At 43.2% G+C, this 19,870-nt stretch overlaps 1 protein-coding gene across 3 annotated transcripts in view; it reads left to right on the top strand.

Annotated features, from left to right (window-relative positions):
* The window catches only part of SLC24A3 (solute carrier family 24 member 3), a gene marked incomplete at its 5' end in the record, with an annotated part of 178,169 nt that extends 159,042 nt beyond the window's left edge, over positions 1 to 19,127 (top strand). For all 3 annotated transcript variants that reach the window (XM_079983575.1, XM_079983574.1, XM_079983573.1), the window contains 7 exons: positions 516 to 676; positions 2,822 to 3,098; positions 3,563 to 3,729; positions 5,288 to 5,402; positions 6,008 to 6,120; positions 16,553 to 16,618; positions 17,100 to 19,127. In XM_079983575.1, the coding sequence (XP_079839701.1) occupies positions 516 to 676; positions 2,822 to 3,098; positions 3,563 to 3,729; positions 5,288 to 5,402; positions 6,008 to 6,120; positions 16,553 to 16,618; positions 17,100 to 17,249 (1,049 nt within the window). In that variant the 3' untranslated portion in view covers positions 17,250 to 19,127. The remainder of the gene's footprint in view (positions 1 to 515; positions 677 to 2,821; positions 3,099 to 3,562; positions 3,730 to 5,287; positions 5,403 to 6,007; positions 6,121 to 16,552; positions 16,619 to 17,099) is intronic.
* Positions 19,128 to 19,870: the final 743 nt, after the last annotated feature.

Here is a 19,870-nt window from a genome sequence, read left to right as displayed (position 1 = left end):
TGTGCCCCCTAATTTCACTCTTCCGGAAGGCAGTCAAAATGCCCTCCCCTCATTTTTGCCACCTCACTTGCAAAATGGGATAGTAAAGTGGGAGGGATACATATTGGCTCAACCACACAAATCAGAACTGTCCCCATGACGTGGTCTGAAGGTCTTCAGTGGTAGAGCACCAGCAGGTCACCACAGGTTCTTTCCCCAGCCTCTCCAGGTAAGGCTGGTAGGGACCCTCTGCCTGAAGCCCTGAAGAACCACTGCCAGTCAATGTGAACGGAAAGAGTAACAGCAGATGGACTAATTACATCTGCTGCCAAAGTGCCAGGTTTTTCCGAACTAGACATTCTTTTAGAGTTTCTAAAAAAAATTAGGAGAGGTTCTTAGCGCTGCTTATTAAAGAGAAGCAATGTTAGGGAACACCACTGAACAGCTGACTGTCATATGGTGGCTTCAAATAGGATAAATATCTGATGATGCAGAAGACTTTTTCTCTCCTGTTAATTTCCCTTAATTGTCTTTAGGAAACTTCCATCGCAAAGCCTCTGTGATCATGGTGGATGAATTGTTGTCTGCATATCCACACCAACTTTCCTTTTCAGAGGCTGGGCTGCGGATTATGATAACCAGTCACTTCCCCCCCAGAACCCGGCTCTCCATGGCCAGCCGCATGTTGATCAATGAGGTATATTTTATGTTTTGTGTAAACAGTGCTTGCTTCAGCAGTGATCTGTAAACTGGAAGCTACTGTACTCTTTTTATGGGGCATCTTGGTGGGTTGCTATGAGTGATGACCACACTTCTTCCTCTCACCTCATACTGGATGGCCAGAATCTTTATCACAGCAGGGCTGCCCTGCATGTTTCCCCAACTGGAATATAATGGTAGAATGAGCCATATTGGGGTCTGAAGCACAAGAGTAGAGGAACATGAGCTGCACTGACAGGGTCAAGGGGGTCCTCTGTTGTCTGAGGAGAAAAGAGGAGGGAATCAAGTCCCCAAGAATGGAACACAGCCCAGTCGTGGCAAGAACTTGGAAACACAGTCCAAAAATATAATGCTGCTTTGTTTTCAAGACAACGTAGGAGATTGGTCCCTTTTGCTCCTCATGTGTTTCTCAAACAGAAATCTCTGCCCTTAGTTCAGGCCATTTCTGCATAGGACAGAACAAAAAATACACCTCCTTAAAGGGTCCTAAGTATTCATGTAAAAAAGCATTGTATTGATTAAATTATTTATGATTTTTCAAAATAAAGTACATGAATACACTGTTATTTGTACTGCTACTTAAGAGCCTTTAAAGGTAAGGTTGCAGTCTTTAATAAGTTTACTTAGCAGGTTAATCAACTAAAGCTTTAGCTGATTAATCAGTATGTTCAGTTATAATCAGTGGGGCTTGGAACCAAGGATGAAGTTGTTCATTTCTTGATGCTGTTGTAGTTTTATAATACAACACAAGTGACTATTTAAGATGGCTGTTCTATCTAACAGGGAGTGAGAAATTTTTGTAAATTCAATTACAAAACAAGTGTCAGTGATGTACATATATGACATACCGTATATTAAAATAATGTTATTTTGATAATTTAAATATATACTGTACTTTTCTGTATATAAGACGAGGGTAGATAAATAGGTATTGCTGCAGCGGGAAGGTAAACGGCATTTCCGTGCGCTGCTCTGGTTTGCCAGAAGCGGCTTAGTCATGCCAACTACATGACCCGGAAGCTGTACACCGGCTCCCTCGGCCAATAAAGCAAGATGAGCGCCGCAACCCCAGAGCTGGCCACGACTGGACCTAATGGTCAGGGGTCCCTTTACCTTTTTATTTAACTCTTGAGGGTCCCATGGACTGCAAGAAGATCAAACCTCTCCATTCTGAAGGAAATCAGCCCTGAGTGCTCACTGGAAGGACAGATTGTGAAGCTGAGGCTCCAGTACTTTGGCCACCTCACGAGAAGAGAAGACTCCCTGGAGAAGACCCTGATGTTGGGAAAGATGGAGGGCACAAGGAGAAGGGGGCGACAGAGGACGAGATGGTTGGATAGTGTTTTCGAGGTTACCAGCATGAGTCTGACCAAGCTGCGGGGGGCAGTGGAGGACAGGAGTGCCTGGCGTGCTCTGGTCCATGGGGTCACGAAGAGTCGGACACGACTAAACGACTAAACAAAAAGCAATGTTCTAAATGTGGGCTTGTCTTATACACGGATAGTGCAGGGGGGGAGCAGGAGGTTGTAAGTGGCGAAAGCGTGGGTGATTCGTGGCTGCGACAAGGGCTGCTTTTAATTGGCTGCTGCTGCGGCAGCTGTGTGTGCGCTTGCTGGTTGCTGGTGGTGATCAGGCAGACGCTTTATGGCTTTTGTTACACATGCAATTGTCAGCGTTTGTCAGTCTGTTGAGTGATTTTTGGCATTCCCCCTCCCAAAAAAGCTCAATAACTCTGTGCACCCCTTCCCCCAAAAAAGCTCAACAACTCTGGGTCATTTCCCCCCATTTTCTAAAACTGGAGCCCCCCAAAATTCATGGGGGCGTCTTATACACGGAAAAATACATATTACTTGCCCTCTTTAAAAGCTAGCAAATTCAGCTTTTATCAATGTATATTGAGATTCTTATTAACTGAGGTATGCAGCGGTTTTGTACATCAGCACAACTTGTAAGAGCTCTGAAATAACATGAGTTGATACTACTATATTACCTGCAGGTGAAGCATTTGTCTTCAGCAGTTGCTATGGAGATTTGATCCTACAATCTCTTCTCCCTCCTCCCTATTTTAGTCTCGTTGCTTTTTAAAAACTCCTAATGCATTTGCCATTACTTCTTTAAACAGAGACAAAGACTAATCAGCAGCAGAGTATACACCAATGGAGAATCAGAGGTGGCCATCAAAGTCCCTGCCAAGCACACAGTGGAGAATGGGTCAGGACCCAGCAATTCTGCAGAGAGAGGTGCAAATGGAGCGAGACGAGATGAAGAGGCTGCAGAGGCTGGGAATGAAACAGAGAATGAAAACGATGACAATGAAAACAATGAGAATGATGAAGGGGAGGAGGAGGAAGAGGAGGAGGAAGAGAGTGGAGACCCTTACACTCCCTTTGATGTACCATGTAAGAAATTCCTAGGTTTCACAAATCTGTTTGCTTGTTTAATATTAAACATACAGTACTTATTTAATTTTAATATTTCAAAGTCTGCTTTTTAAAACATTCTTTAGACATCTAGACAATTGGGAGAGAGCTCCTTCAGAGTAAGGCAAGTTACTGAGCAAAAATCCTTCTTGCCATTAGATGCTACATGAAGGCTTTGGAGTGGGGAAGCGCAAATGATCATTCAACCTAAATGGCAGAAAATTTAGACCTCAGTTGAAACTTCCGCTTTGGTTTGTAGGCAAAGTGAGGTTGTTGTGCTGGCCTCAGTTGCTCAGTTCTTCAGTTTGATATGCTATATTCTTTTTCATATGCATTTATCTTAGCTCTGAACTTAAGTAGAATTTTTGTCATTTTAAAAAAGGAGGTCATAAGGCATACAAGATGGAATCACCTTCTAATGTTGGGGTTTGGGTTTTTTGCAGCTGGCGTAATAGAAATTGCCAAATGGTTATTCACTTGGCCTCTGTCCTTCCTCTTGTACTTCACGGTGCCCAACTGTAATAAACCCCGCTGGGAGAAGTGGTTCTTGGTCACTTTTGCTTCTTCCACCCTCTGGATTGCAGCTTTTTCCTACGTGATGGTATGGATGGTACGTATTGGGCCTGACGAATGCTGGAGTGCTTTGAATGCTGGAAGTGCCCCCTTCTCTTGACAGTGCCTGTCATATGGTGGGTCAGATCAAAGTCATCTCATCTAGCATCCTGTTTCCAAAAGTGGCAAGCCAGAAGCAGGGCATGGCCCTCCATGATTTACCCTTCTGCAGCTAGCTTGCTAAGTACAATTTTGGTATCATAGATCATAGAAAGGCAGAGTTGCAAGGAAGGAGAGTCCACTACCTTCCAAGAGAATCTGTTCCATTGTCAAACAGTTCTTACTGTCAGAAAGTTCTTCTGATGTTTAGTTGGAGAATTTTTTCCTGTAACTTGAAGCCATGGGTTCGGGTCCTACCCTCTAGAGCACAAGAAAACAAACTTGCTGCATCTTCCATGTGACAGCCTTTAAAATATTTGAAGATGACTATCATATCTCCTCTCAATCTCCTCTTTCCCAGGCTAAGCATACCCAACTCCCTCAACTATTCTTCATCAGGCTTGGTTTCCAGATCCTTGATCATCTTGGTCACCCTCCTCTGCACATATTGCACTGGTCAATATCCTCCTTAAATTGTGGCATTCAGAATGGACACAGTATTCCAGGTGGGATCTGACCAAGGCAGAATAGAGTGGGACTATGACTTCCCTTGATCTGGACACTCTATTTCTGTTGATGCAGCCTAGAATAGCATTGTCCTTTTCTGCTGCTGTGTCACACTGTTGTCTCATGTTAAGTTTGTGGTCCTCTTTTAAGGGTAGAACATTTTGTCAAAAGCCTTACTGAAGTCAAGATTCAGTACATCCATCTCATTCCCCTGATCCACCAAGCTTGTAACTCTATCAAAAAAAGAAGTTAGATTAATTTTCCTTAACTTGATTTTGAGAAACTACTCTGGGTCTTAGTAATCACAAGTCCTCAGTGACTGACCATTTAAATATCTGTTTTAGAATCATATTTTGTTTTATTAATTATCTGCCCTTCACCCTAAGGTTAGGTTAGCAGGTTACAGTATTAAAACAACTTTAAAAATGGTTTAAAACAACTTGCAATCATGAAAATAAGCAAAGACTGGCTGTGCAAAGTACTGACTGGCTAGCTCTTATGACAATCACAAAGCCCTACCCTACCCCCTGCATTGTTTCTTTAAATAAAATACTGGCTTCATACCATTAGATAAATTTAATGGGATGAACGTGCCAAATGTCTAAATTTCTTTTCCCTTTTCTTTTCCTCTTCTTCTCTTGAAGCAAGAAGGGAGGGAATCAGCACTGGATCTGGAGCTAAACTGGTGAATTTGGAAGGGGCACAGCTCAAATTAAATCCACAACATTAACAGGCAAGGCTGGGAAAGATTCCTGCCTGGGACTGCAGAGAGCTGCCTCCAGTACTGTATTAGATGGTCCAGTGGTCTGACTCAGTATAATGAGCTTGCTATGTTGAGAGCAGGGGAAGCTGAGTTCTTCCTGGAACAGAAAAACCCTCCTATAGATTGGTACATCTGTATGTGCTCTGAATGAGCTTAAGCATCCTAATGGTCCATTTATTTTCTCTAGGTAACAATTATTGGTTATACTTTGGGTATTCCAGATGTGATCATGGGGATCACATTTCTGGCAGCTGGAACCAGTGTCCCGGATTGTATGGCAAGCTTAATTGTAGCAAGACAAGGTAGGTTTGTGTAGTTTGTTAAAACATTGCTATCAAAGAAGCTGTTGAAGGTTTTTAAAACGGAACCATTGCCTGTGCTTAAAGGTAAATGCACAACAAATACTGTAACATAGAGCAGGCACTTGGAGATTGGAGGCTATTTGGATGCTACTTGGTAGAACACTAACTTAACTGAGTGAATTGACAAAAAAGTTTCAGACTAGTTTCAGTATAAGTAAATGAAAGTGATGCACCAACCTCAACCAAAGCCTTTCATATACTTCTACTGAAATTGAGGGTGTCTAAACCTTTTATTCCACTGAGTAAATCTGAGGCAGTGTGGAATGTTTTGTGGTGGCTCATGCAAAAAAGCTTGTGTGAATGAAGAACCAAAATTCTCGTCATTATTATGTGGATAACTGTTGAACTTTCTGAGACTATTGTGTGGATAACTACTGGACCTAAAAGACACCTAAAAGAAAGCAGGGGAAACGGGGCAAGCAGAATAAGAGAGAACTTTGCAAAAGAAATAATACTTGCAACTCGGACATAAACAAACTTGCATAAGATGGGTCTATAATAATTCTTGTTTTCTAAATAAGCCCAAACCACTCTTGTTTCCTCAGGAATGGGGGACATGGCTGTGTCAAACTCCATTGGAAGCAATGTTTTTGACATTCTGATTGGCTTGGGGCTTCCATGGTCTCTACAGACTCTAGCAGTAAACTATGGTTCCTATGTAAGTACTACGTTTTTAGTCGCTTTTTTCTTTAAGTCACTTTTTATGTTTACAAATTGCTACAGCTACTTTTGTGTGATATCATGGTTTATTTTCTGTTTAACAAATAGCAAGCAAACAGGGGGAGTGCTGGACTCGAACATGATCAGGAGAGCCAGTGTGGTGTAGTGGTTAAGAGCGGTGGACTCATAATCTGGGGAACCAGGTTCGCGTCTCCGCTCCTCCACCTGCAGCTGCTGGGTGAACTTGGGCTAGTCACACTTCTCTGAAGTCACCTCACAGAGTGTTTGTTGTGGGGGAGGAAGGGAAAGGCGAATTTTAGCTTCTTTGAGACTCCTTTGGGTAGTGATAAAGCGGGATATCAAATCCAAACTACTACTACTACTACTACTCTTCTTCTTCTTCTTCTTCTTCTTCTTCTTCTTCTTCTTCTTCTTCTTCTTCCGTGGTGTGGTGAGAGGTTGACTTCAACTCTTTGTCCTGTCCTCAGACCCAGCTAGAATTGAGCATTCTTGCTCCTGCTGTTTGCTCTAGGGTGAAATATCCCATTGATGGGATGGAAATATCCCATTCAATTCAGGATTAGGGCAGGTCCAAAGTCCCAGTCATGGTCCCAGTCTAGCTCGTCTTCCCTGTGTCAGCTATTCGCTGTTGCTGTTGTTTCTATATATATAAAAAACCCCAAGCCAGACCAAACACTCAGCATAATGTCACACCCAGCTTGGTTCCGCATCCAACTCATTAGCTGTACACCACAATGTCTAATAGGGACATGGGTGGCGCTGTGGGTTAAACCACAGAGCCTAGGACTTGCCGATCAGAAGGTCGGCGGTTCGAATCCCCGCGACGGGGTGAGCTCCCATTGCTTGGTCCCTGCTCCTGCCAACCTAGCAGTTCGAAAGCACGGCAAAGTGCAAGTAGATAAATAGGTACCGCTCCGGCGGGAAGGTAATCGGCATTTCTGTGTGCTGCTCTGGTTCGCCAGAAGCGGCTTAGTCATGCTGGCCACATGACCTGGAAGCTGTACGCCGGCTCCCTTGGCCAATAAAGTGAGATGAGCACCGCAACCCCAGAGTCGGTCATGACTGGACCTAATGGTCAGGGGTCCCTTTACCTTTATCTTGTCTTAGATTGTAAGCAATATTTTAACCTATAAATTACTATGAGTACTTAGTTTCATAGAAAGCATGTGGTCAGTAAATAAATAAGCAACTATAGGTGTTGTTCAGCCATAAAACTTGCTTTAGGAGGGGAAGAAATCTCCTATCTTGAAAAGATTTCCAGACAGCACCAAATATAGAGATAATTAGGTGTCATTGGGCATCAATTTATACTATAGGTTAGACCATAATTTCTCAACCTTTGGTCCCCAGGTGTTGCTGGATTACAAGTCCCATCATCCCTAGCTAGCAGGACCAGTGGTGAGGGATGATGGGAGCCGTAGTCCGACAATATCTCAACCCAAGGTTGAGAAAGGCTGGGTTGTACCATCACTTATCAAGGTCTGGACTTCTGGGACTTGTATTAGGATATTTTTGGTGGTGGCACTGAGGCTGTGGAACACTCTCACCTGACCTTAGACTGGCACTGACATTGGCTAGTTATCAGGGTCAGTTGAAAACATTTCTCTTCACCAGGCTTTCTGATTAAACATCAGCTATGACAGTTGAAGGGTAGTATACATCGTTACCCACCCAGAGATCATTTTAAGATAGACAGGATATACATTTTAACAATAAAGGGGGGGTGTCTCTGATGACTCCTATGACTCAGAATCTCCCTGAATTGTTAATTCATTCCACATCTAATGTAACATATTCAACAAAGAGGGAAAAAATTAACAGTGAAGCCTTTATATATAATTCCTAGAAATTTATACAGTTTTATTAAAACCACGACATGTGAACATGCTCACAACTTAGAAGCTTGGAGTGACTGTTAGTGTTCTGTGGTAATTTCATGAAACCACATGACCGCAGAAAGTTTAAAATGACAGGAAAGATTGTTAGCAGTAATGTAGTGTGTTCTGACCTCCACCCACTGTAAGGATCCTGGCTAAGACTCTCCTTCTGACCACCCCAACTACCTGCCTCTGGGAAAGGGAAGCGGGGTGGGTTGGCTGTTGCTGCTGCTGCTGCTACTTACCACTATTCTCCCTCTTATTGGCAGCTCTCTAAGTTGCGTTGATTTTCTGTCCCAATTGTCATCTGCGCCAGTAGGCCTTGTTTCTGAGCAGACTACAGCTTCTGCTCCTGACTGAAGGAGTGTTTCAGGTCACATTCCATTGTGCATCTCTCCTCCCAAATTGGCTGCTGAGAGGACACAGCCCCTCACCACTTCCACAGTCAGCGCCTGTTGCTCCCTCTGCGATTCTCCCCCTTGATTCAGCCCTCTTACCCTTGCATGGACCCCATTCCTGTGCAGGGCTGAACTTCAGTAATCTTTCGTAATATGGCTTCTTCTTCTTCTTCTTCTTCTTTGGCGATCGCTCGTAGCCGAGTAAGATTGTCTTCCATGAACACAGTCCTAACTGTGGGTCTGTAAGAGATTGTGGAGGCCAATTCTGGATCCACACATTCTTCAACAGTGGGGACATAGGTTTCTGGGCAGGAATTGATCACGGTGAGGGTTTGCCAAACATGCCTTCCTCTTATCATGTTTCCCCCTTTCGTCCTGAGTTCGCCTTGCATTCGTGCTTCTTCAAAGTCCATGACAGCTTTGATAAAGGCTGTTCTCCAACTGAAGCGCTCGCAGGCCAGTGTTTCCTAGTTATCAATGCTTATGCAACATTTTAAGGATTTGCCTTGAGACTCTGTTGGAGATGGCATTTATAAGTGTTCCATGTTTCACAAGCATACAATAAAGTTGGTAGTACAATAGCTTTGTAAACAAGCATTTTGGTTTGTCTGCAAATGTCACAGTCCTCAAACGTTAATGGGGAGAAGGCTGCACTTGCAGAGCTCAGGCGATGCTGGATTTCAGCATCAATGTAAGCCCTTGTGGAAAGATAACTGCCCAGGTAGGAGAAGTGAACAACACATTCCAGGATTGCACCATTAGGTTGGATTTGTGGCACTGCAGAGGGGTTCTTTTGTGCTTGTTGGTGCAGCACTTTGGTTTTTTGGATATTGAGCAAGTTTTCTGTAAACTTCTTTTAAGATATTTAGGATGGTTTGGAGGTCATCCTCTGAGTGTGCGCACACTACATTTTCATCAGCATACTGAAGCTCTATGATGTAAGTTATGGTAACCTTACTCTTTGCTTTTGGCCTACTCGGATTAAAGAGCTTTCCATCTGTTCAATATATGATTTCTACTCCAGTGGGGAGTTTCCCTTGGACAATGTGTAGGATCATGGCAAGTAAGATAATAAATAGAGTTAGGGTGATAACGCATCCCTATTTAATGCCTGATCCCACTTTGAGAGCCATTGTAATCCACGATTGTTGCTGTCATGTTATCGCAGAGGAGCTGAACGATGTTCACAAAGCAGCCGACTTTCAGAAGGACAGTCCACAGGGCAGTGCAATTTATACTGGCCTTAGTCAGGTCAATAAATGCCATATACAGGGGTTGGTTTCTCTCTCTGCATTTTTCTTTAAGCTGTCGGGCAGTGAAAATCATATCCACTGTCCCCCTAGAAGGTTGAAAACCATTTTGGGATTCAGGAAGGGTATCCTCAAATATAGTTAGGAGACGGTTTGCTAAGATCCTTGCAAGTATTTTGCCAATTGCAGGTAATAAAGAGATGACTCGATAATTTCTGCAATCCATTCTATCACCTTTTTTAAAAAAAAAAGATTGCTAATTTTGGTATCCCTGAAGTCTGCTGGGATCTCCTCTCTCTCCCAGATTTTTTCAATGAGCTTGTGAAGTTGTGTAAGTTCAATTCTGCCTGCTTTGAGGACTTTGGCAGGTATCCCATCAGGTCCGCTGATTTTGTTGTTTTCCATTTGATTAATAGCTATACACAACTCTCCCAGATTTGGAGATACTGCAGGCTCATCTCTAAATTGTTTTTGCGGGATTTGTGAGAGGCCCTCGGCAGCTATGGGGGAGTTGTGGTTAAGGAGATGTTGGCAATGTTCTTTCCAGTGCAATGCAATAGCTTCTGTATCTTTTAGAAGTGTGGTACTGTCTGTTGGGCGTAGGGGGCATATGCCATGATTTATTGGCCCATAGATGATCTTTCTGGCTTTAAAGAAACTCTGTGCATCATGAGTGTGGGCTAAGTGCTGGATCTTTTGAGCTTTTTTTATCCACCAGGTGTTCTTTAGTTCTCTGGTTCTTCTTTGAACCTCAGTCTTAGCATTGGCATGGGTATTTTTCTTAGTGGCACAGTTTCTATCTCTTTGTGTGCGGCCAAAATTTGGCACCCCCAAATGGATCTTCTCAATTATGGATCTTCTCAGTTTCATGCCCCCTTGGCTTGCTGCCCTCTGTGAGGGAACCACCCGCACCACCCTTAATCCAGTGCTATTCCTATATCTCGGAGCCTCAGTGTGGCAGGGATATGTCCCAACAACTCTATTCTCAGTAACTCCAAAATGGGACACACCATTCCACCACAAAAATTAAAGGATTCTGTCAAGTTTCTGAGGGTTTTCAGTTCTGATGCATTTCTCCATCAGGTGTGATTAGAGCATTAATTTGGGAAACAGTGGAATAATGGCTGTGGTCTGTGAGCCCATATGGTCCTTGTCACAGACCTGCCTTCTCTTTCAACTCTGCCCCATATCAGTCAGGCTGGAACCTGAGCCCAGAGTGGCTCCTGAACTGATGACCTGAGCTGGGAGATGTCAGCGCCACCACCTGATTCTGTCTAAAGGAGGAAGTTCCAGGAAGACTAGTTATACCAGCTAAGGAAGCTTCGTTTCAGCATTAAGCCAAGGAGGTCTGGTGCCAATCCCTGACTCTTATTAAAGTTTCTGGACCTGGTTTGTTTGTCTTGCTGACCTAAGCAAGTAAGAGACCTGCTGAGCTACAATTAACCTTTCAGCATTGCACAAGAACCGGATTCAACACTGACATATTTTGACCAACTTTGCCCTACTTCTCCTTTGGCTCATTGAATCCGACCATGCTCCACCCCACCCTGGCACTGGGGCCTTTCTCCTTGAGTTGGCAGAAACAAGGTTGGGCACCAGCATATGTTGACTGAAGGACTGGGTGATGTGTGCAATTTGCACATGCAATTTGCATCGAAGTGTGGATTTATAAGTGCCAGGTGTTAGGTGTGACACAGAATATCCAGGAAGCCGTTGTGCTTGAGGAAAGAGAAGATGGAGCGGCTAAAATCCTATATCATAAAAGACATTCACTGTCTAATACTCCCTCCTCACATACAAGACTGTTTTTCCCACTGTCCACTCTAATAGGGACACTGTCATAACCATTAAATCAAGGTATTTGCCACTAGAGATGATCAGAAATAAAAATATATTAGCGGCAATAAGGAATGCTTTTACTTGTATGGAATCTGTATCAAAATTGCTTTTGGCTTTAGCGGCACTGCCTCACTTTCTCCTGACCAAATGCCAGAGTAGAAGTGAAAAACGGAGTGTGCCCTTGTTCCTACTTTCTGGTTTTTCCATTGCAGAAACTTGTTATTACATTGATATTCTCTGTAAGTAGGACACCAGGGGAGACTCTGAGAGCCACAGGAATACTGAAATGTGTAGGTATGTGTACTGCTTTTTTCCTGGGGGTACTCAAGGGTATGCAGTACAGTCACCTTTTTTTCTAAAAGAAATGCACTGGTTAAAAGTGTTGCACTTACTGTAACAACTTCATGGTGAGTACCAGCAGCCTTTTTCTAGAAGGAAAGCACTGGGAGTAATATTATTTTAATAAATGGAAACTACATCATAGTTCTGGCTCGTATGCTCGCTGGCATGGTGTCACTCTTTATCTGGTAAACGAGTGAAGATGCCTTCTTCCTCCCCATCAGTATGCACATAATGCCATGTGTAAGCTGAGAGTACACACATCCTACTCAAAAAAGAGAAGAAATGTTGTCCAGTTAGGCATTCTTGTGTGGAGCGCATGGTGAGCAGGCAGAGGCATGTTCTTTCTTCCACCATGTGCTGAGTTCTCAGTAGATAGAGCTGAGCCACAGCTCACCATCCTGATGATAATCTTTGTAATCTGAGAAGGCTGGTGGTCTTCTGGGAAGAGAAACCTAAAGAGCTTCCCTTCCCTACTACAAAACAGAAGAGAGCTTCCCCCTCATTCTTGGTATGAAACTTCCTGATCAAACTCTTAAGAAGGCACAGGCAGGAAATGTGGCTGACAGCGGCTTTTTGGAATTGGTTGCTTTTCTGCAATTCCAGCCAAGTCAAATTTTCATTGTCTCTCAGTAGTATACAGAATAAGAAGCAATTAAGTGATGCCTAGTGGATAATCTAGGCACTAATGTTATTTCCAGCAGGGGGAGTTACTACTGTTTTAGTCCTATTTCGTTTTAGTCCTATTTTGCCATTCAGAGTGTGCATATTCCTGGTCCCTAGCGGGTTTTTCAACTATAGTTTGAGCTGCTCTGTTTAATTCTTCTGCCTCTACCTGCAACGTGGCATGTCAGGTTCACCTTACTGACACCCAAGGGGAATTTACGCTTTATGTGCCAACAACAAAAAAAGCACAGTGGAATCTAGCCTTTGTTCCAGGAAATGCAGCTGTGATGTCTAGTGTGGGCAGCCGAACTTCCTGACAAAGTGCATTCCAGAGCCATAAAGCCATCTTGCCAACTTCCCTGGGAATTTCCACACACACTCCATCAATCTTCCCTAGGGAAATTAGCCTCTTTTGTTTACTTGAAATACTTTTAGATCTGACATCAAATGGAGAGTGCAGAGCAGATTTTACTACAAATGAAAATGCTGCCCCCAACCCAATTTCATCTCTTATAAGCACCATAACACCAGCACATTAAGTGACAAGGAAGAGATCAGGATATAATTTAATGCTTTGTCTCTTAGGAACTTGCCTCCTACCAGGTCAGATTATTTATCCATCTGTCTCGGTAAGAGCAGGCCTGCTCAGTCTGGCAGTGGCTCTCCAAGGGCTCAGAGAGAGGCCTTTTCCCCTTTCCCTTCCATAATATTCTTTTAACTAGAGATGCCAGAAGCTGAACCTGGAATCTTCTGCATGCAATAGGTGGGCTGCACAAAAGGACTGAGCTACAAGTCTTTCTTTTACTCCCTCTATTTTACAATGGGTGTCTATAGAAATCTTTATCATGTTTCCTGGACTGTGAGTGATGAGCCGCTAAGTTGTCTCTGAGCACCTCCTGGAAAATTGCAAGCAACACTTTATCTCCCTGAGTCATTTGCATAGCCGTGGCCTTCTCTTAAAAATAAAACTTTTTTAAAAAAAATAGTGATTCTGGTGGGAAGCCTACTAGCTGAAGATCCATGTCCTGTGTCTTGATAATTTTAGAATCTTTTCTGTGCTTATTATAGATGGAGGTAATGATATAACTTTGGCATCCACACGTTTGCTAACTAAGAAATGGGTGAAAAACTGCTGCTGTTGCAGTGTGGAAAATTATTTATTCAACTGGCAACACAGTAAATTACTTTAATGCAGAAAAAAATTGATTTGAATTGCTCATTAGATTGAAAACAACTTTACGAAGCAGGGGAAAGCCCAGCTGTTGAACAAACAAGAGACACATTGTTAGTGGTACATGAACTTTTATCCTCCAAGTTATTTTGTGGTGACAGACGAATGCTTTTTCTCCCTTCTTTCTGTCCATGTGTCAGCCCAGCTGAGTAACCGAGATCTGGAACTCGTCCCGTCACCTTTGGAGGAAGAACACTAGTTCTGCCCTGAGCCCTCAAATGGCAGTTTGCCATTAAAAATATTCTTGTACTCTAACCGAAACAAAAACAAGCCAACCAATATTAGATGATGTCTTTTATCAAAATGATTCTGGGGGGGGAAACCGCCACTCATGTTTAACTGAATTACTAAATAAATACACAACAGAATAATTCAATGTAAGGTCTGGAGACAGGCAATTATTTCTCAGAGGACTGAAACCAGTTTAAGGAAGTCTTTGCTTGCTACTTAGCATACCACACACAGATTTATTTGGTCGCCCTGTCACCTCTGATCAAACAGTTTGGCAAGTTTTATTTTTTAAAAAAACAACTTTGCGAACCTGAGGCAAAAGTAGGCCAAATTTGTATCCCTTTCAAGCTACCTTTAGTTGTTCAAAAAGTTTATATCTCTCTAGCCTAAATGTGCCTTTGCAACTGCCTTTATTCTAACTGCACATTTTGAACTCACCTCATCCCCAGTTACTAATATCTTTAGACAATATGTCTCTGTAGATACCCAGTGCAAAAATATGGTGCTTCTGCAGTGACTAAATGCAAAGGTGAATGGGGCTCCTGTACCTTTAATGACTGCCCAGACTAGCAAAGCTAGCTGCCTGCCCAGATTCCATACTTTCAAAAATTACAGGGATCCTGCACCCACGAAAGTAGACAATGTTGTACCACAATCATGATGTGCCTAGCAGATACTGCTTGAAAGCCGGTGTAGCATAGTTATGAAGAGTACACCAATGATGCTGAGGGATGGGGGTGCTGCTGCTGCTGCTGCTGCTGCTGGGGGTTCTACTGTGATGGACGCTCCAGCTGCACCCTAGGGGACAGAAAGCTGGTGGTTGTCCAAGCAGTAATAGCAGGCCCTGAAGTGAAGTGTCATTCCTTGAACCTGCTGGATCCTGGAAGGGACCCAAGCTGAAGCTGGTAGAATGAGAGAGGGAAAAGGCCCACCTACCCAGCTTGTCCTGGCTGGTGTGAGGTGGCAGGACTTTTGATGGGCTCCCCTTCCTTAGGACTGCTTGGTATGAGACTGTTCTCCTATGTGCGTCCCGGCCATGTCCGTAGGGTATTCCCAAGTGTCTCTTTTGTCAAGTCAAAGCCTCCCATCTGCATTATGGAGACAATAATACAGAGGTAGTACTGCTATATATGCACCCCAAGCTTCCTCCAAGGCGTGGAAGGCGGCCAGCATGGTTTTCCTAGGCTGGGCTGAAAGAGAGTGGGAGAGACAGGCTTTTGCCTTCATGTCCTGCTTCTGGGCATTTGGGTGCCGCTGTAAGAAACTACTAGACGAACTAGATGAGGGCCTTTGGTGGGACCCAGCAGGATAAAACTAAAGCAGCGAGTTTACAGGTTAGACTACTGCTGGGTGTTGTGATTGTTCCTGAATGTCCTCATGGAAGTAGTGACCAGGAATGAGTGACAGGTTTATTTATTGTTCCAGTTGCACTCTTTACCACAAAAATAGGACTGACCTCAATGACTAAGGCCTGTAGTCACCAGTAGGTTAGATAGGTTTTATACATTTTTTGTGGGTTTCACCTTCAAAATAATCTGGAAGCTTCTTTCGATTCAGAAAATAGTTTGCAGGGTTCTAAATTGTGCCAGTAGATCAAATCACATTACACCAATCATTACAACCAACTTCGCTGGTTATGGAATGGGTAGGCAAACTAAGGCCGGAGGCTGGATCCGGCCCAGTCGCCTTCTAAATCTGGCCCATGGACGGTCTGGGAATCAACGTGTTTTTACATGAGTAGAATGTGCCCTTTTATTTAAAATGCATTTCTCAGTTATTTGTGGGGCCTGCCTGGTGTTTTTACATGAGTAGAATGTACGGTATGCTTTTATTTAAAATGCAAATGGGTTATTTGTGGGGCATAGGAATTTTTTCACTAAAAAAAAAATAGTCCGGCCCCCCACAAGGTCTGAGGGACAGTGGACCGGCCCCCTGCTGAAAAAGTTTGCTGACCCCTGGGTTATGGTTTATTTCTAGGTTCAATTCAACCTCCCCCTACCCAAGTCATTCCTTCCAACCTCTTCAGTGTGGGCCTAGTCATTGGCTGGTGTGCATTAGAGACGGAACCTTTTTGGTTGTATCACCCATAATCTGGAACAGCCTCCTAAGAAAGGGATACCTGGCCTCATTGCTGCTCACTTTTATTGAGAAACAAAGACTACCTTATTCCTATGGGGTTTTGCCAAATACTGCCCAAACTCTTACAGGTTTTGGCAACAGCTGTGGCTGCTTTTAGAATATCTGCTATAATTTGCTCTTGGTCTGATTATTATCCTATTATTTTAAGGAATGTGAGGTGCTGTGATTATTATGGAAAGGTGAGGCTGAAATGCAAAGAATAAATAAATAAATATACATTCAGAAATCGAAAACAGCCAGCCCTGCCCAATTCTGTGGATCAAAGGGCAGCAGTGTGGCTTTGAATACAATATTCCCTTTGGTGTAAAAGAATGTGATATAATGGTCTTATCTCATTTATATCTATGAGATTACAGTTTTCTGCTGTGTAGTGTTTATAACTAGTTCATTATAATCAAAGTGGAGACAGAATTCTTAAACAGTTGCATTAACTTTTCAGATTCATTTAAACAGCCGAGGACTTATCTACTCTGTGGGCTTGCTGCTGGCATCAGTTTTCGTTACTGTAAGTAGATCACAATTTTATTCTGAACTTTTAAGATAGTAGCAAATAGTGAAATAAAAGCTTAACCCCATTTTGGTGAGGCATGTATGAAATATGGTGCAGTTGTGGAATGTAGCAGTGTGTGTTATGATAAATGTAATGGTGATTCGTGGGCAGCATCTTCCAAAGACTTCTAGTGCCCAGAGGGTCTGCTCAGACCAAATGGTAGCTATAGAAGTGATGAGAGATTTCTAGGAGCAGGCTGGTAGATCTAGGCTGAGGTGGACTTTGGGTCTCAAATTTCAGCGACACCAAAATTTGAAGCCCCCTTCCTCTCTCCTTCGATTCTACATCATAGTTGTGATGCCCTTGAGGCTCCATGCCCAGTGCAACCAAACCGGTCAAGCTCCATTAAATCTACCTCTCGTCTAGGTCAGCTCTATATCTATGTGAAATTGTTTTATGCGCCTCAAGAAAAACATTTCTTATTGTCTATTTGCAGGTGTTTGGTGTTCACTTGAACAAATGGAAGCTGGACAAGAAGTTGGGGTGCGTGTGCCTTCTGCTCTACGGCATCTTCTTGTGTTTCTCCATCATGACAGAATTTAATGTCTTCACTTTTGTGAATTTGCCTATGTGCAGAGATCACTGATCATGTGGATGGACTGCTGAGAGGCAATTTTCTTCTGTACCTGTGCAATATGAAACATGGTTGGCATCTTCAAGCAGTGTGGGTGCCTCATGAAGGCCGTGAAGTACACCTCCTCACTGTTCATTGGGTCCTCTTCCTGTTTGGGCTTAGCTCTTTCTAAGCCACTCCTTCACACATACAGACACACACCTGGAAACCTGAATCGATGTGAAGATTTACAAACTCAGATACTCTAAACAGTGACTTGCAGTCTATATGAACTATCTTCTACCTGGCACTGAGCCAGAGAAACTGAACTGGCACAGTTTCTTCTTTTTAACTTATTTGAAGACTAATCTAATTTATGAATTGAGACTATAGCTAGGATACAAAGAAGAGGTACATTGCGATGGGTGCTTTCTGAGGAAAACAGAAGGGACCTATTTTATTCTGCCCCCCGCCCCCTCCAAGACAAGCTTTCTTGCAACTTCCTTACGTTTCTGAGTTTTCAGTTTCATTTGGAAGATCCAAAAGTCACAAATGGCACTCAGGGAGCTGAGTTCCAGGTACTTGTTAGTAGGAATGGATTTCATACTTTTTGAAAGAAAGCACGGAGGTAGTACAACATGGCTTCCTCACAGGAAGTCATGTATTGCTCAAAGCTATTTGAGAGGAACCCTAACTGAATGCAGACTATAGAACTGAATGTTGCTACCATTTTATTCTTGTCATCAGAATTTGATTGCTAAGTTGTTTGTTATATTTCCAAGCAATAGTTTTAGGCCTGCCTACTCTGGAAGGCTAACAAGGTGGAGTTCTGGTTTTTAATTGTCAGTAATCTGAAATGCAAGGTCAGAAGCAAAGCCTGGACTGACCTTTTTGTGATTTCTCAATATTCTAGCTTCTGTAGCACTTTTAGATTGAAAAGTGCTTTGCAATCCTTACCTTCTTTGCCCTGACAACAATCCTGCAAGGTAAGTCACTCATATTCCCACAGGGAATTTTTCTTCAAATGGTGGAGCTGAGGCTGAGCGAGAATGATGTGCCAAAAGCCGATGAGTCCGTTTAGGGCTGAGCCAAGGCTTGAACCAAAGTAGTCTGGGTTCAACTCAGACCTCAGGCTACTGGATTGTCAGATGAGCTCTCAATGTATTGGAGACTGGGAAGTGGGGAAAGGGCATGTAAAGCTATCTTTTTAACTGAGAGGAGAACATAAGCACATGGCACACATTTTTTAAAAAGTTAGTTATAGACACTGGTTTCTGAAAGGCATATTTTGCACATATATTATTGCTGATGTTATCATTTGCCACTCTGCAAAGGATACACTGGACCTGGGTAGGGTTTTTTCTCTCTTACAGATGCATCTGGCACAATATACTGGGAATTTGTCCTGTGTGAGCTCCATTTCAGGAGCACTTCCAAGTGAATTGTGTCATCTACCTAATACAAAAGTGCTTAGAATTCATCCTACGTCCTCTTGGAGGTAGGGCAGGGGGGAGGAACAGGGAGGAATGACGATGACACTTTGAAAACTGAGTATTTAGTAGCTGAGATGATTGCGAGAGATTTGCCATTCAGCATTACATTGGCCCTGCTGTCTTTGGTGCAATACTGCATTTATCCATATGGCAAATGCATTACACCTTGGTAGAGCCACCCATCACTGTCACAGCTTCATAGTTGTCCTGCTGGGCAAATGTTTGAGGTATATTTTGTCTATGGTACAAACAAAGGTCATTATTAACAGAGAAGCAGCAAGCTTGAAGTGTTGGGGTTAAAAGCATGCTCCAGAGTAAAAAACCTATCTACCCACTGGTTTGCACTTTTACACTTGATTATTTTAAAATGAATTTCCTTGGGATAAATGGTGTGAAATAAAATTTTCTAATCTGCAAACTCCCTTCATCCTAGCACCTTGCTTTATCTTATGATATCCACAGTGAGCACCTAGTAGTTGTTGGAGTTTTCCTTGTTTCTTGTAGCCACATACATGGCGGATCAATGGCCAGCCTGGGAGAGTGAATCCCATAGTTCAATGGAGAATGGAGGAGGTGGTTCATTTTCCCTCCATCGCCACCACTCTCACAAACACACACATACTTTTTTGTTGTTTGCATTTCTGTGTCAAACAACTTCAGTAACATTTGTTCAAGTTGTACAGTAGGCCCACAACTTACATGGGAGTTATGTTCCAGGGATCCTATCTAAAGCCATAATCACACAGAGTCAAAAACGTATTGGGTTCAGTTGTGGGTGGGATTGCCAAAGTCATTTTTCCTGGAAACTTGCCCACTTTCCACCCCCTTTAAAAAAATTCCACGTGCATAAAGCTGAATGCACACAAACTAAATGCATGCAAATTGTGGGTTTACTGTACAGTTTTCTACTAGTTTATGAATAATGTTCTAATCCAGGGGTCAGCAAATTTTTCAGCAGGGGGCCAGTCCACTGTCCCTCAGACCTTGTGGGGGGCTGAACTATATTTTTTTGGGGGGGGGTGAATGATGCAAGAGCACCACGAGCCCCGGTGGCTGCTTACCTGTGTCTCGCGAGCGGCAGGGGCTGGTGGTGGCTGTGGCAGAGGGACAATGAGTGGCACATGAAAGGGCTAAAGAGAGGGGCTGCTTAAAATGGCGGCC

The sequence above is a fragment of the Podarcis cretensis genome (assembly GCF_951804945.1).
Source record: "Podarcis cretensis genome assembly, chromosome: 7".
NCBI classification, from domain to species: domain Eukaryota; kingdom Metazoa; phylum Chordata; class Lepidosauria; order Squamata; family Lacertidae; genus Podarcis; species Podarcis cretensis.
The sequence above is the reverse complement of the archived record's forward strand: the minus strand, read 5'-3'. Positions and strand labels throughout refer to the sequence as shown.